This window comes from Salvia splendens, chromosome 8 (genome assembly GCF_004379255.2).
Source record: "Salvia splendens isolate huo1 chromosome 8, SspV2, whole genome shotgun sequence".
Taxonomy (NCBI): domain Eukaryota; kingdom Viridiplantae; phylum Streptophyta; class Magnoliopsida; order Lamiales; family Lamiaceae; genus Salvia; species Salvia splendens.
In genome coordinates, this window is record NC_056039.1 from 11367135 (window position 1) to 11383617 (window position 16483).

Consider the following 16483-nt stretch of genomic DNA (forward strand, 5'->3'; position numbering starts at 1 on the left):
GGGCGGACGTCCGCCATTGTGGCATGGGTCGGACGTCCGGTATTTATTGTGATTAAATAATTGTGATTTTTTTAATTGCGGGAAGTCCTAGTGGGAAGGGCGATGAGAATGGCGGATTGTGCAGGGGAAGTCCTAGTGACGTGGCAGTGGGATGGTAAGTCCTAGTGACGTGGCAGAAGGTGTTTTTGAAAAGTGCTAGTGGATGTCCGAGTGGGACATCCGTGCATTGGAGATGCTCTAAGGACTGCATATACATAAAATTTCTATTGTATGTGGGCCCACAGTAAACTGGATAAAGAAATGTGGTTCAATTATAGTTGCTGCGTTTCAAGGGAATTGGTCCGCTGTGTTTTTTAAGACAGCATATGATCCTTCCCAAGTACATAACCTACCATTTTAATTATATTTTTATTTTAAATGCTTAATCCATGGGCTAACCCGCTCCATCTGGGTCGGCCTGCATAACTCGCCGACCCGAACGGGTCAGCCTATGTAGCCCTATTCTGTATCTGGGTTGCGATTTTTCAGCCCCAATCCTATGATTTTGCCGGGCTATTCGGTTTGACTCGCGTTTTCGGGCTAGATTAACATCCCCTAATAAAGGTAGTATCAATATCTATATTTATATATAAATATAACTTGAGAAATTTAATTTTATATCCTTCCAAAATAGAGAAAAGCCATAATACTGTAGAAATGAAAAAGAAAATGTTAGAAATAACAAAACAGTCAACAGGAGAATAGGTAGATTCCAGAACACAATTCAGAAGAACTAAGATGGAAATCAATACTACTACAAGGGATACATTTCGAATGAGGGCTGAATCTTGTAATAATCAAGGGCACGATAATCCTCCATTCCAGTAGCCAGGAAATTCATTACATAATCACCCATCGCAACACCTTTGTAAACTGCAGGATTTTGTTTTGTTATCAGCTCCTCAATTGGCCCATAGATCTTGCCCCTCTCATCTATAGGCCCTGAGAAAAAACACGCCACAGAAATTCTTGGTCCCATCCGATTTGCTATTGCTCTATGCTCATTGCTTCTCAATTTCCCATTCGACACCAACTGCTCCATCAGCAACATGAAATAACTAAAATTTTGAATTTGAATTCCCAATAAAAAGGTCGTTTGAAGCATTTCCTTACTTACCTGAAGAAGATCACCGATGTTGACGACTAAAGCTCCTTCTACCGGTTCAATGTCGATCCATTGGCCTCCACACAGAACCTGGAGGCCGCAAACAAGTTGGTTTTGTAGAAGAATTGTGAGGAATCCAGCATCCGAATGCTTGCCAGTTCCGATTGCAAGTTCCGGCTCAGGGCATGCCGGATAGTAGTGGCAATGGAGACGATGCCCCTTCGAACATTCCATCTTTCCCAGAAAATCAGTGCTTAGTCCCAGTGCCTCAGATAACAGCCCCAGCAGAATATTCCCCAAATTTTCCTCATGTTCCGAGTATTCCACTATCGAATCTCTGTCATCGGTAGTAAACATTTGGATGAGTTCTCCTGTTTGGTCTGTAACATTATAGTACTGTCCTCTGTCCCCATTTATTTAGCTACCGAAACATAGTATTTTGCATACTACTATAATTAAAAAAAAAGAAAGAAAATATACAACGACAGAAACAAACCAAACCTGCAAACAGAGGGCAGTTCATCACGATCAAAGCTTGAATCACACGAAATGGTCAAGGTATCTTTCCAGGTAGCAGTTTTGGACAGGAAGAGATCATAACTGCTTTGATATCTCACACTTTTGGTTGTATCACGAGTATAATACTTCTTCTTCTCATCGACATCCTGCTCGTGGAAACAGCGCACGCCATCGATCATTCCATCGCAAACAGATTGAGGAATCCCGTGGCTCACCACTTGGAAAAACCCCCATGTTTCAGCAGCACTTCTCACTTTTTCAACTATCTGCTTTCGCCTGCCGCAATCGTCGACGCCGCTCAGATCGATCACTGGAACTTGGACTTGACCCTTTTTGTGTTTCAGCTCCGCAGCCAGCTCCTCTGGTGGCCTCACGAAGATTTGTGGGAGTTGGAACAAACCCGAATCGCAGAGGCCTTTGACGCCGGCTTTTGTGTCGTCGAAAGCTTTGAGCATTTTCATGCGATCGTATTGTTGATAAAGAGCTGATGAATCGATCCCTTGTGCCATTTATTTGGGTGTTTATGGTGATCATATGTTAGTAGTATTATAAACTGGCTATTTATGAAGAAGTTTACATGGTTTATGTTCTCTCACTCTTATGAATAAGTAAACTTAGCACGTTTTTTATGCTTTTAGGAGTTAATCACATGTCTAAATTGAAATCGATTTGTTTGATTGGAAAAATGGTTACAGATAAGATTAGTTGAAAAATGTTTGTTCTTTTTATTGGAGGAAAAAATCAAATTCTATCTTACATGTCTAAATTGAACTCAATTTGTTTGACTGCAAAAATTGTGTGGCGGATGAGATTAGTTGAAAAATGTTTGCCCTTTCTATCTTCACACACACAAAAAAAAAAAACTCTACCCTTTATATATTTATTGATAATCAATCAAACCCATTTTTGAGTATAGGTCACACCAAAAAAATAACTTTACTCCAATCACTTACTCTAAACTCAAACCCAAAGAATATTCCATATTTATATACTTTTTTATACCTTTTCAATTATACCTACATATTTATTTAAATTACATATTAGTCCCACAATATTTTATCAATAATTTATGTAAATTAAATAATTATACAAAATTTTCTTATTAATATATTTATGTATTAAATATACTTTATATTCAAAAAATTACACTACTTTTAAAATTAAAATACACTAAACTTACAATAATAATAAAATTCAAATATAAATTGAAACACATTTAAATATCACTACAAAAATTTAGCGATTTAGCAACGGAATTTAGCGCATTTCGAAGTTCCATATAAGCACTTTTATTTCTTATTGCGTCATATTAGGGCATATACTCTTGAAATCGAACATCTTCATTTGTCATCATCTCAACTTCGGGTTGTGGTGTTTGTCTAGCAACTTCAATTGGAGAACTAAGATCACGCTCATCTTCGAGGCCAATCGGAGTAAAGAAGGCTAAACCAAAAAAGCAGTCCGAGAATACAACATCTCTTACTGCTACTCTTGAAAAACAAAACGAGGAAATAAACGAAGGTATTGAAAAAGCAAATGATCACGTGGCTAAGAATATGACCCACGGTTTGAGGAGCTTTACAATCGATTCTTCCACCACAACCCTCATTACACAAATAATTTCTTGATAAACTGTAATTAATAAGTACTCCACAACATAATTTTACAAAAGGCATGAAATTAAGCTATTAACACATGTTAAAGTAATTTATTCAAAGTATTACTATGTATGTGCACAGATTGGACTCATACGCTGTCAACATTTAGGGTAACTAAAATTTCATCATCTACCCATTGAATTCAAGGTCGGCACACAACCGAAAATCTTCTACGCATTCAAATCAATAATTATAATTTCAATTCAAGTCTGTAAACAGTAAAAAGGGCGGCGCCGAACATAATAGTATTAGGTAATTGAAAACCTTTTAAACTGAAATAGGGTATTTTATATATATTTTTACTGTATCCTAAAACTCACCTCTGCAAATCGAAAATTTGTGCATTTTTTACGGTGGACACCCCAAGTGGTTCAATTCAGGGTTTTAGAGTATTTTATATGAATTTTAACTAAACCCTAAACAATTACCTCGGCAAATTGATAATTTGTGCATTTTTTTTACAGTGGAGGCCCCAAAGTGGTCCAGTTTTAGGTCTTTATACATGAATTTTAACTAAACCCTAAACAATTACCTATGCAAATCGATAATTTGTGGTTTTTGGACAGTAGAGACCCCAGAGTAGTTCAATTTCGGGTCTTAGGGTATTTCACACGAATTTTAACTAAGATTTCAACAATTACCTCTGCAAAAAAAAAATTGTGCGTTTTTGAACAGTGGAGTGGGAAACGCTGGAGACCCCAAATTGGTTCTCTTTGCACAAAAGAAACCATCTTTTGGGGTTCTCGAATATTGCATTCACTGTAACAAAAAGTAGAAGAAGAAAACGTGACTAGCCTCATTCTCCATAATCTATATTAGGGCTAAATGAATTAAATATTCAAGCGTATGGGCTTAATGGGCTTAATTAGTTTTATTTATATTAGGGCAAAATCAGTTAAATAATCAAGTTTTTGGGCTTAATGGGCTAGATTAGTTTTATTTATATAATAATGAGTTTGTTTTCTGTATTTAATTAGTTGGCATAATGGGCGTTAAATGTGGTTAGATGAGTTTTTTTCTGTATTTATTTAGTTGGCTTAATTGTTGTTGGCCGAGTTGAATTTAATTTCAATTTGTGTTTTAATTAAAGGGTTTAAAATAATGAGGTTCAAATTATTGTTCTAAGTTAATCCATTTTGATATTGTTTGTTAAATTTAATGTCACATTTAACTTAGTCATCTTACTCTTTTCCCTACAGTCTCTCTCCTCTCTCTGCATTCGCCTTCGAAGTATTGCCACTAGTCCAAATGGAACAAGCATATCTGAACCACATGTTCCACAGAGTTGCATTGACAGGCGATACATCAACTCTCGACTCTCTTCTCTCTAATGAAAGGGTATATGAAGCAGTCTTATCACAGAACGTGCTACATTTTGCAGCATTCTACGGATATGAAGACTTGGTCAGGGCCTTGTTTCGTCGGTTCCCCACACTTGAGCGCCTGAAAGCCTCGACATTGATCAAATCTCTGCCTCTACATTTAGCCGCAGAGAAAGGTCATTTGAATATCTGTAAATGGCTGATAGAAGCCTACCCGGCTGCATGCACTGAGTCCAATGCCAATGGAATGAATCCACTCCATCTGGCTGCCCAAGAAGGCCATCATCTTGTATGTGGGGAGTTGCTTGATAAGTGCCCAGTGGCGTGCATAGGGCTGAATAGTCTAGGAATGAATCCACTTCACATTGTCGTTCTGAAGGGGAATCTAGATGTACTCCGCCAGCTTTTGAACAATAGTTTCACTAATATGGTTGTGAAGCAAAGGCTCCCTCAAGGGCAAACCATACTGCACGCGTGCGTCGCCTCCGACCAATTAGATTCGTTATGGGTTTTAGCAGAAAAGCCCTTTCTGTGGTCCGGGCTGAGAGGAGCCAAGGATGACGATGGAAACACAATGTTGCATATCGTTGTTGCAAATACGCAACATGAAATTTTTGAATACCTGGTTTCTGAAAACAATGTCGCGTGTTTGAGTAAAAACAAGATAGGGAAGTCCGAGCTTGATCTTGCGGGCGACAACAACGAGATGAAATTGGTGTTATCACATCTCGTGCCGGTGCGGTATGTGTTTGTAGGAATTGCAATGGATATGGTTTTCGCTATACCTCTAGCCACTTTGGCATATCAAACCACTGCCTCTCCGCCTGGTGGCGTGTGGCAAGACGCCACTTCATACCATACCCCTGGTGAACCTATCCTTCTTCATACATAGCCTTTTTACTACAACATGTTAATCGGAGCCAATCTTTTTGCATTTACTTTTAGTCTGGGTGCTATTATCCTCTAGGCCATACACCTTTTCATTCCTTGGGACATTGCCCAAAATTGTGGACATCGCACTAAATTGGAGCCTTATGGCTGCGTGCGTAATGATTGCGATTAGCTATATGTTCCTATATAGTATTATTGCTCCAGTACTTCATCAGCATCGTCCACCCCTAGTGGTTGCTATTGTATTCATGGTTACAGCTGCGTCCTTCGCTCTCATTGGGTATCTGATTTCTATTGTCGTAAAACGAAACAGAAATCGATATAGTTTAATACTACTATTATTACGCAATGTAGTTTTTAAGAAAGTGTTGCATTGATGCACTTTTTATTAGCACTATAAATACCTACAAGTATAAAGAGTAGGAATAGTATAGCTAAAGGTTAGCATCGGATATTGATCACGGGGAAAACAATCACAAAGTGGCTATCCTCTTGATAAGGCTCGTTTCATGCATCTATTTTGGGTGTAAATTTTGTGTTTTCCATGGTGCTAACGTGTAATTATAAGTCCAGGTGCGTGAATATTCTGGCGGACCCAGGAACGTGTTCTATTTACCAGGGCAGAGGAAATAGGAGCAAAAAGTGAAGAAAATGAGCAGAATCCTCGAGGGCATTAACGTCAAACCACAAAGACCGATTGCCCTAGGGATTGGAGCCGTGCCTATAAATACGAGGAAAAATATCAAAGAAAGAGTTTTTTTTTGGGGAGATAGGAAAATCATTAGTTAGTTTCGGCTCACTCTTCATCTTCACTCACTTAGCTCACGCGTTGGGTTTCATATGGGGAATTCTAGGTAGTGGTGTAGTTTCGGTGTCTTTGGAAGTGTAACATCGTCCTGATAAGGGCGAAGAAATAATTTTAATTTTCTGCACGTACTTACTTTTGCCGACTTCCTTGCCGGAAGTTCGGCTATTGTTTTGAGGCTACATTTGCAGTTTGATGCTTAATCTAATTTCTATTTTCTGTTTCCGCTCTGATTCTGATGCTTTACTGTTTATTTACTGATCTGGATGCTTTTCGCAATTGTTGGATATTTGAATTGGATATTTGAAGTTGAGATATGAGAGATCTGAGTGGATTTGTTGATTGTTGGGTTGAATCGGAGTAGGAGGTTATGGATCTGAGTGTTGTTGGTGTGAATCTGATGGATCTAGTGTAGATTTCCTTTTTAATGTTTAAATCTTAGTACGTACTTTTGGATATGCATGGAATTTTTTGTTACTATTGATTTACTTGACCTAGTAGATTAGATCTGTTAATTTTCTGCTTAATCATCATGTTTAACGTCCGATCTGAAGTTTGCTCTGTTTCTATGCTCCGTTCTGTTCCAGTTCATGTTTGTTTACTGAAAAAGATGAAGATAATCGGTAGTTAGAATCAGATCCGCTTTAGTTTGTTAGTTGAAGCTTTCTTGTCAGTAGCTATTTAAGGAAATCTGTTCTGTTACTTTTTCGTATGTTCTGTTGTCTCGCTGTTTTAGGAAACTTTACTTTACCTGACCCAGTAGTTTGATAATTGTTCCAAAGTTAATTTACAGTTTCGAATCATGCATGTGACTATGTTTGAAGCACTTTCAATTCTCTGGATCCAGTAGATAGAATATATTAGTTTTAATTTCTCAGGTCTAGTAGTAAAACTCAACCCTCTTGTTGCGTGGCAGCAGCCAAACCCTCCAAAATTCTCTTAATGCATTCCAAACCCTTCCGTCCTCGTGGATTCGATCCCGACTTCCCTATACTAGCTAATAATATAGAGGGTTGAGGTTTTGAAGCGGGATTGCTGTGACAACGACTGAATTCTGAGAGTTCATGATCTCCTACACCCTGTGCTCTAGCGAATCCTCTGAACCTAAGAGTTTACTTTTACATAGCAGCAACAATCATCTTTCCGCTCTTCACCCCTACTAAAACTCAATTACTATTTGGAAAACTAAAAGATTTGAAGATTTTTTAAAACAAAGAACAATTGAAAGCAAGTAAATAACTAATCGCAAGTAAATCACGGAGATAAAAGCATAGAGATAAGGGAATTCCAGGGATGTGCATTCACACTTATGGTTATACAAATTCCAACTACAACACCCTAGCACAGTTTTTACTTTGATAGAACGAGTCACCTAGCTTATGCTCATGCGATGCAAACGTTGATTACAAACATTAGGGTTGTCAATCCTAAATACGTAACTCCTAAAATCTCATAAGACCCTTGAAAAGTCCTCACTCTCAATTAACAGCTCCGATGGCGGACCGCTGCGAAGTGGTGCAGCGGCCGCTGGCGACGGCTCTGCATCTGTGTCCGAATAGGGCTCGGCTGCCTGGGAAGCTTCCGGCGGACCGCTGTGGAAATGTGCAGCGGGCTGCTGGGTTTGATCGGCGGCTGGAGTGAGGTTAGTCAGTTCATGTTCTCTTTCTTTCCTCCCCCTGCCTAAGTCCGCTGCTTGTGGAGGCTGGTATGTGATCCCACTGTGAAGCTGCACTGCATGACAGTTCCATTTTGGATTGATCTCTGGCAAGCTAGGAAGCGTCCCTGGAGTGTGCTTGCTCCCTATTGCAGTGGCCAAAACCCCCACATTAAATCCCAACTCCCCCAGTTGTGCGGCAAGACTTGTCAATCCTTGCTCTAATAGGCTGGTGTTTCTTTTCAAATTGATCAACCTCTGATTGGTCACCGTCCTATTTTCCTGAACCTCGATGATGAAGATTTCTAATAGTTCCTCCCATTTGGAGCGGGGTTGCTTCTCCATACCTGCACATGTTTCAGAATTTTCATTAGGATACTAATCTTGTGCAATGTATGAATAATCAAAGCAGTCTGGGTCATAGTATAATCCCCCTTGGTCAGGGCTATAACACTCTTCGTAGTACACTCCTTGTTGTTCATCACTGTAACCGTTTGGACTCTCCATTCCTGTGAAGAGAACTGCCACAGACTCAATTCCCGCATCAGTTGTGAGAACAACTGATGTGGGGTATATAGACTAAATGAGCTCTCTCTCCTAACAAACTAGTCTTTTGGGATGAGTTCTCATGTTAGGTCAGTATCAATTGGTGCTTTCATTGAGAGCCCAGACAGCTCGGAGTGGTGGCCGAGAAACGAACTCGCCGTGACCAATGAGTGCGTTTGCCGGAGTGGTGGCCGGGCAAAGAATCCGCCGTGACCAATGAGAACTCGGAGTGGTGGCCTGGCAAAGAACCAGCAGTAACCAACCAGGACGTTGGCCCTTAAAGGAGGGTCGAATGTTACAGACTCAATTCCCACATTGGTTGTGAGAACAACTGATGTGGGGTGTATATACTAAATGAGCTCTCTCTCCTAACATGTTAGTCTTTTGGGATGAATTCTCCTGTTTGGTCTGTATCAAGATCCATTAAAACAAAAAGAAAATAAAAATAAAAATGAAAGCAGTAAAATCCAAAGTAATAAAATTATCCGTTTGAAGATATCAATCACAAAGTGAATTGTATTCCCCAGCAACGGCGCCAAAAACTTGATATACTTTTTATTAGAACTATATATACGTGCAAGTATACAGAGTAGGAATAGTATAGCTAAAGGTTAGTACCAGATATCGATCACGGGGAAAACAATCACAAACTGACTATCTTCTACTAAAACTCAATTACTTATTGAAAACCCGAAATATTTGAAGATTTTTTAAAACAAAGAACAATTGAAAGCAAGTAAACAACTAATTGCTAGTAAATCATAGAGATAAAAGTATAGAGATAAGGGAATTCCAGGGATGTGCGTTCACATTTATGGTGATACGACCATGGAAGCCGTGCATCAAAGTTTGTACTTGCAGCTGGCTTCAATCAATATTATGCCTATCGCAATGATGTCAAAAAAGACTGAAACTGACACCATTGTCTTCTTTCTCGAGAGAGCTTCGCGTGAGTATCTTACACATCCTAATCGGAGTCCGGAGGAGGGAGTTATGGCAGTTTTACAGAAGTCGCGCAGAAGCATTCTGCCCGACCGGGTGGGATTTGACGCACCAAACCACCCGGCCGGGTACAACCTGCTGGAGGAGTCGCAGCCAAACTTCTCCACCCAACTGGGTACCCATGTTGCCACCCGACTGGGTGCGTCGTTGAAGTCATGAAAGAGTCAGAGCGTTCCACCCGACCGGGTGACTTTTGGGTCACTTCGTCCACCGGTCGGGTGACTCACGGAAGGCAGGGCGGGTCCAGGAGCTTTCACCCGTCCGGGTGATTTAACACCCTAATATCCACTCGGCCGGATAGAGTGATGCAAGATAGATTGTGTGGGTCTTTTTCTTGGGATTTGGGCCTAAACTATAAATACCCATTTTCTCATTTTATTCTGCGAGTTTTTTATGAAATTAGATGCTTGAGAGATTTGTTCCTCTTGAAGAGAGTTTCCTATCCAATTCCTAGTTTCTAGGTTGCTTTTCCTATCAATTGCTAGTTCAAGTATGGAATTTTTATCAATTGTTAGTTCAAGCATGGATTAAGTAGAGGTATGCTTTGAGGATTGTGGTTACCTTGAAGATCTAGCCATGAATGCATGTTAGTTATGTTGTAAGTACCTTATCTTACTTCATCAATGACTTTGTATTTCATTTTTCACCTTATCCAATGTTAATCCTTCTTGTTCATCTTAGATTCATTAATTCTTGTTGGATCTATGATTTGCCTTTGTTTATCTTGATTAATTGAAAATCTACTTCGCCAAAAATACTTGATCAAACATCTACTATTGGATTTTTCCTTGGGTTAATGGACCATGAATTACATGGATCCATATCATTTGGTATCTAGAGCCTAGTACCCACGAGGTGTTTGATCTTTTGTTTCATTGAGTTTTTTTTGTTCCTTGCTTTGCTCTGTTTTTGTTGGGATGATCGGATTGATCAAATGTGCTTAGATTAAGCTGAAATTTGGTGTGTATGATCTATGTTATGTGATCTAGCTTTCTACAAAGTTTCATCGAAAAATTCAAATCCAGTTATTAGATCTGACTAATAACTGTGGGGTTTAACATCATTGCCCTGTTTTGGCATAGTTGGGGAAAACCATGAAAATCATGTCCAATTATTAGATCTGACTATATATCAATATTTTTGTAACGCCCCACTTTTTGAACCCTAATTTTCGAACCCTAAGACGATTGCATTTATTTCTTTTAATGTCGTGAATTATATGACGAATTGTTATGTGATATTTTTGGTGACCTAATTTTGGTTCGTAGTTATGATTTTGGGTTGACGGAGTCAACTTCATTGAATTGATGACATGGCTATTTGAATATTTGATGCGGGGTGAAATATATTGCGGTGAATTATTTTTTTTTCTAAGGGTGAGTGAGATTAAATAGGATCATCAATAATTATCTTGGCCATTTTATTTAGAATCTTCGACCACTATTAAATATTGGAGATGAATTCTATTTTCTTAGATTTAATTATTTGTTTGGGATAATTATCCAAATTAAATCCGAAGTCCAATTACCTTATTTCTTCATGAGAAAAATCGATCCCTATGCTTATTCCAAGGGAGATTTCGAAATTTTTCTAATTATGGGAGGAGGAAATTATTTATTTTTATCCCTTATCTATTTCTTTCCATGAGTGAATTGAAATATTCTAGCAAATCTTGCCTTACCTTATTCAATTAAAGATTTGAAATTTATTCCTTGTGGGAGGAACTTAATACACGCCTATTTCCCTATATCTTGGGAGGATTATTATTAATTTTTCTACTCCGTATTATTTTATTCTACTCCGTGAAATACCAAATTAAATCATAGGCTAATTAAGTAGCCTATAATTTTCGAAATCCCCCTTATTCCTCCCCAAGAATCACGTTAATTCCCCCCCATCAAATCTCCTACAAATCTTCATGTAATTAATTGGGATTTTATTTCAACTCTTTACATATGAGGGGGAGAAAACCCTAAACCTACAACTACACCCCCCCCCCCCCCACATCCCATACGTCACTTTCTCATCTCCACTCCTCATCCACTTGTTCTTCTATTCCACTCAAGACCTCTTCATTTTTGCCAAGAATTTATTGAAGAATCAAGATTCATACTTTGTTTCTACCTATCGTTTCAATCAGGAAAGTTACAATTGAACTTATTTTCCTTATCCTCTCCATTCAAAAATTGATTTTGATTCCCTCATGCATAATGAGTGTAGGATCGTAGGTCTAAGAAATTAATCGGGTGGGATTGATGATTTCATGAGAAAAGATATGTTTATGCGTTATGGTTGTATATGATTTATCTTGTGGATGATTTATGTTGAATGCTATGTGAATATGTGAGAACACAATTGTGAGATCTTGCTGAAGCATGAATATATGTGTTGGGATGAATATTTGGTAAACCCTAATTCGGAATTGTGAAGCCTGAAATCTGTAGTGTTCGGACAGTAGATTCCGACGCGTGTTTGACCAACCAAACGAACTCATTTTTGTTCGATTCTTTTTTCTGAGTAATCTTTAAGGTGTCTTCTGTGTTGTGTGAAAATATCAACCTATTTGGACGAAAGATAAAATTTTAGTGAATTTTTGAAATCGACTGCGCAGTTCTGCCAGAAATTGTTTTCTCGACCAGTGGGTTTCGTTTTTATTTGACCGACCTAAAAAGGTTATTTTGATGTGAAATTTTAACTGGATGGTATTTTATGTGTTTAATGCATTGTGGTAAAATTTTATCCCCAACGGAGGTCGGATGAAATTCTTAACGATTTGTACAAAACGCTTGCGCTGTGCTGCCAGATTCCAACCACGATCAAATGATCTTGACGATTAAGTTTTGAATGATATACATGATGCACATGTGTTAAGAAACCAATTCGATGATGTAGTGATGTGTTGTGCATTGATACATGCTATGGTGTGTTTCCTCATGTTGACAAAACGAATCGATGGGAAAAGGGGAAAGTTAGGGACATGCATGATTTTGAGTCGGTATTTGGCACTGATTGTGATACTCATAATTCAAAGGTGATAACTCGCGCTCTCAGCGTGACAGCAAGGGAAAGGAGATACTTGAAATCTAAGCAGTCGAGGTGGGCTTTCTTTTAAATAAGGACGATGTCCTAAATGTTTTATCGATGGGATATGAAACTGTGTTTATCATGCCTTGTTTGATTTTAACGTGCCTATCTGATATGGCTTTATGCCATTATTATTTAAATTGAATTCGGGTCCTCGTAGGGCCGCAAACCCTACTTGGACTAGTGTACACCTATGGTAGACCATGTGCTAGCGTACAGGCTGGCCGGTCTAGTGACCTGGTTTGCGGCCGCATTCCTTGTCATGTATGAGCAGATATGGCTAACGTCTATGGGAAAATGACTGATCAGTCGACTTTTACTATGAGAAATGATTTTGAGTGTCTCGGGCTTTTCTAAAGTTAAACCCCGATGGTTACTTATGTATGGCATGATAAATAATACTTTTATTGAAAATGTTTTCGGCAAGAGCCCACTGAGTATCTTTATAGTACTCAGCCCTGCATGTGTTTTTCCTATGTGCAGATTGAGCGGCGACGAGCGGTTGGCGGTGTTGAGCAAATCAATTAAAAAAATGCTATTGTCTTGAAACTTCGAGTGTCGTCGTGTCTTCATACATGACTTCACTCTTCTCTTGGATGCTTTCGCTAAAACGTGATTGTTTTGTCGTTAAGTTGATACTGATATTTTTGGATTCTCATTTTGAATATTGAAAAACGTTACGTTTTCAATTATTTTAAGCCATGCCTTTTTGACCTAAAGTATGATAGTCCTTCTTCATTGGATTTCATTGTTAAAGCATCCTCTTTTCTTATACTTAATTGTTCATTAAATACTTTGGTCAAACCTCTTTGATGAAACCCTAGCCTATTTTTCCTTGTTGCATTTAAGTCCGTTTAAGTCGCGATCGCCGCATTTATTATACCCTAGAAGGGCGGTCGTGACAATTTTTCCCTAGATCTAGACTTGATAGTGAATCTCTCCATTAAAATTCATCCAATTTGGGCGTGGGGATCAATACCAAAAAAATTCCTAAAGATCAGCCAAATTTCAGCAAAAGCTTCATCCCAATTTTTCTTTGGTTTGTGTGTGTTTTGCTTAAGGCCTTGAACCTACTTGCAACTTGCTAATATGTGTTTATGTGTTATGTCTTCTTGATTTTTGTTGCCAAGATGTATACCTTGATTGATCCACCTCAAGCACCTAAACCTCAGAATTGGAATTGCGAGTGTGAGTGAATCTACCTACTACTTTACTCTTTCTTCTGAGTGATATTGAGGAGTGACTTTTGGGGGGGTTGGGACATCTTGATTAAGACCACCTTCTTAAATCTTATTTTCTTTATTTTTTTCACTAACCACACTTGGGCTAATCCTTAGTGTTTGTCTTATTCCAGGAATTTAATCTATGCCTCCTCGCACCCGGTCTAACAAAATGGTGGGAACAAGTGTGGAAGGGGAGGAAACAAGTATGAGCCATCCTACACCTGAGGGGGACCTAATGAGCTTAATGGCTCAAATGATGCCGGATCTCAAGCGTGATCTCAAGCAAGATATCCGAGAAGAAGTGAGGGAATTCGAGACTCGATGGACATCCAATCAAAACACCTTGGTTGGAGCCTTAAAGGAGGTCCGTGCATCAAGATCCGTCACTCCTAAAAGTGATCGTCTACATCTCAAGGCTTTCGGCATAGAACATGTAGCCTTGAGGGGCAATGGAGGCTATAGGGAGTATGTTGGCAAGGAGTGTGGAATGAATGGTGATGATAGAGGTGACTATGAATCAATATGGATGTCAATTTTGCCCGCAACCCGCGGATTGGCCCGAATAGCCCACCCAATTTATAGGGTTAGGGCTGAAAATTTTCAGCCCGATAAAATTACAGCCCGATTAGACCGCACCCGATTAACCCGCAACCCGTTAGGGCCAGACCCGAAAACCCGATGGGCTGGCCCGGAAACCCTATAAAATTTCTATTGTTCTATTTGTTTGACTCTAATTCGACACTTCATTGATTATTTTATAATATAGATTACTGAAAAAAATAACTTTCCATTTTATATATTAAATATATAAATTATATATTAATTTTTATTAATATAATAATAGATAAATGAATTAGAAACTTCAAATTCACTAAAAATATATATTTAAATTTCTAAACATGCTTTAAAAATTCTCGATGTTTATGTTTTATTTTGCATAAATCTCAAATATTAGTATTTGATCATGTTTATGTTTAGTTTAAGCATATATCTCAAATTTATCATAATTAAATATTTTATATTTTATAAATATAACTAATTTTCATATTATTTAGTGGATTAATCGCATGTTAATTTTATCGGTACCAACCCGATTAATCCGATGGGCTAGCCCAAAACCCGACCTTTTAGGGTTATGGTTGAACTTTTATAACCCGGAAAAATCACAACCTGACTAGCCCGCACCCGATTGACCCGCAACCCGAATAGGGTTGGCCCGAAACCCGGTGGGCTGGCCCCGATTAACATCCCTATGAATCAAGGTACCATGAAGATGGACTTGATAGGGGAGGTAGTGGGAAACGAGTCTCAAATTCTCATGGAGAGTTGCATTCTAGGTGGGTGAGAGATCATGTTAGTTATAAGGGGTTTGAGAGGCCAATTGAAGAAGAGGTCCCATATAGAGCTCGGTTGAGGCATACGTATCAACATGGTGGTGTTGACACAAACCAAATAGGAACCCCATCAAGTCATTTGAATACATCCTCTTCTTTCCATTTCTCACATGAGTTTCTTGATGTGTATTGTAAAGCCCCTTCTTTGATGAGCTTAAACTAAATTAGTAGAGAAAAGGAACGAGAGAGAGAAAAGGCTTGAGAGTGAAAGTGAGTCTAAAAATCCAAGAGAGCGTGATAAAAGACAAGAGTGTGAGGTACAAAAGTCAAGAGAGAGTGGTGGGGGGTGAGAGAAAAGAAAAATACTACATGAGAGAAAAACCATAAGCACAAGTGAGTCAAGGGTGTTTGTTAGATTCTAAGGTCAACCTTGGGTGGGCACCAAATGAGCCTTTGTCTCTTTCCCTTGGTGAGGAAAATAAGTTCTTATCCACTAACATTTCTTTTATGTCTTCTTGTGATGTTGACTTTGTAGTGAGCAAAATTGAAGACATGGAAGTGAAGCACCAAGTGGTACAAGGCTTGGAAACTACGCCCCCGGAGAAGGATCAAGAGAAACGTGGGCAAGTGGATGAAATCCTTGCCCACGGTTCAAGTGCACTATCCTTGTCTCCTTGTGATGCTCCCTTAGACATGATTGTATTAGAGAAGCTCATTTATTTTGATAGAGTTGTCAGTAGTGACTTTTCTGATAAATGACATCATGAGCTTGAATCTTTGGGTGCTAAATCTATTTTTACCTTATATGTTGATCCTTTTTGGTTAAATACAAGCATTGATAGACATGAAATTTCTCTTTGGAAATCTACCTTGAATATTGAAGTGACTTCTTTTCATGCTAAGATGCTTAAGCTTTCATTTGTTGGTAATTTTGAGTTTCATGAATTTGTCTATGGAAATAGTAGGTGATAAGGCCCATTTCATGCATCAGTTTAGGGGTAAAATGTACGCTACTTGATCGGTTTTATCGCGCAAAGCAAGTGTTAAATGTGCAGAAATGGCGCTTGACCAAGGCAACAAGGCCAAACTGATCAAGCAAGTACCAAAGGCGAAAAAGGCCAGAAAGCAGGGGAGTTGATCAAGGGGAGTAATCAAGCAGTCAAGGATGGGACCACTGGCTTCCAGAAGGACATGAGAGGCAATGAGCTGGATGGTGCGCATCATTCTGTTAGCAAGGACAACGTTCTAGAAGGAGACACGTGCTGATATATGAGACGCAAGGACGGAGCTGAGTCATGAAT

At 38.9% G+C, this 16483-nt stretch overlaps 2 protein-coding genes across 3 annotated transcripts; one reads left to right on the forward strand and one right to left on the reverse strand.

Annotated features, from left to right (window-relative positions):
• Positions 1-697: 697 nt before the first annotated feature.
• Positions 698-2217, reverse strand: LOC121743678 (1-aminocyclopropane-1-carboxylate oxidase homolog 1-like). Of its 2 annotated transcripts, XM_042137008.1 has the most exons (3): positions 1646-2217; positions 1157-1481; positions 698-1072 (listed from the first exon to the last, which is right to left on the reverse strand). In XM_042137008.1, the coding sequence occupies exons 1-3, from the start codon at positions 2170-2172 to the stop codon at positions 794-796; spliced, it is 1131 nt and encodes a 376-aa protein (XP_041992942.1). In that variant the 5' UTR covers positions 2173-2217; the 3' UTR covers positions 698-793. The 2 variants fall into 2 exon arrangements, with proteins under 2 accessions (XP_041992942.1, XP_041992941.1); XM_042137007.1 differs by having other exon boundaries at positions 698-1481.
• Positions 2218-4569: 2352 nt separating this feature from the next.
• LOC121745740 (ankyrin repeat-containing protein At5g02620-like) lies at positions 4570-5535 on the forward strand. Its single transcript, XM_042139701.1, has one exon. The coding sequence runs from the start codon at positions 4570-4572 to the stop codon at positions 5533-5535; it is 966 nt and encodes a 321-aa protein (XP_041995635.1).
• Positions 5536-16483: the final 10948 nt, after the last annotated feature.

Bases quoted from the DNA above. Each gene is read 5' to 3' on its own strand.
- LOC121745740 (XM_042139701.1), top strand. From the start codon at position 4,570: ATGGAACAAGCATATCTGAACCACATGTTCCACAGAGTTGCATTGACA.
- LOC121743678 (XM_042137007.1), bottom strand. From the start codon at position 2,172: ATGGCACAAGGGATCGATTCATCAGCTCTTTATCAACAATACGATCGC. The intron at 1,482-1,645 runs GTTTGGTTTGTT...TACCGATGACAG, and splicing joins GAACTGCCCTCTGTTTGCAG to AGATTCGATAGTGGAATACT.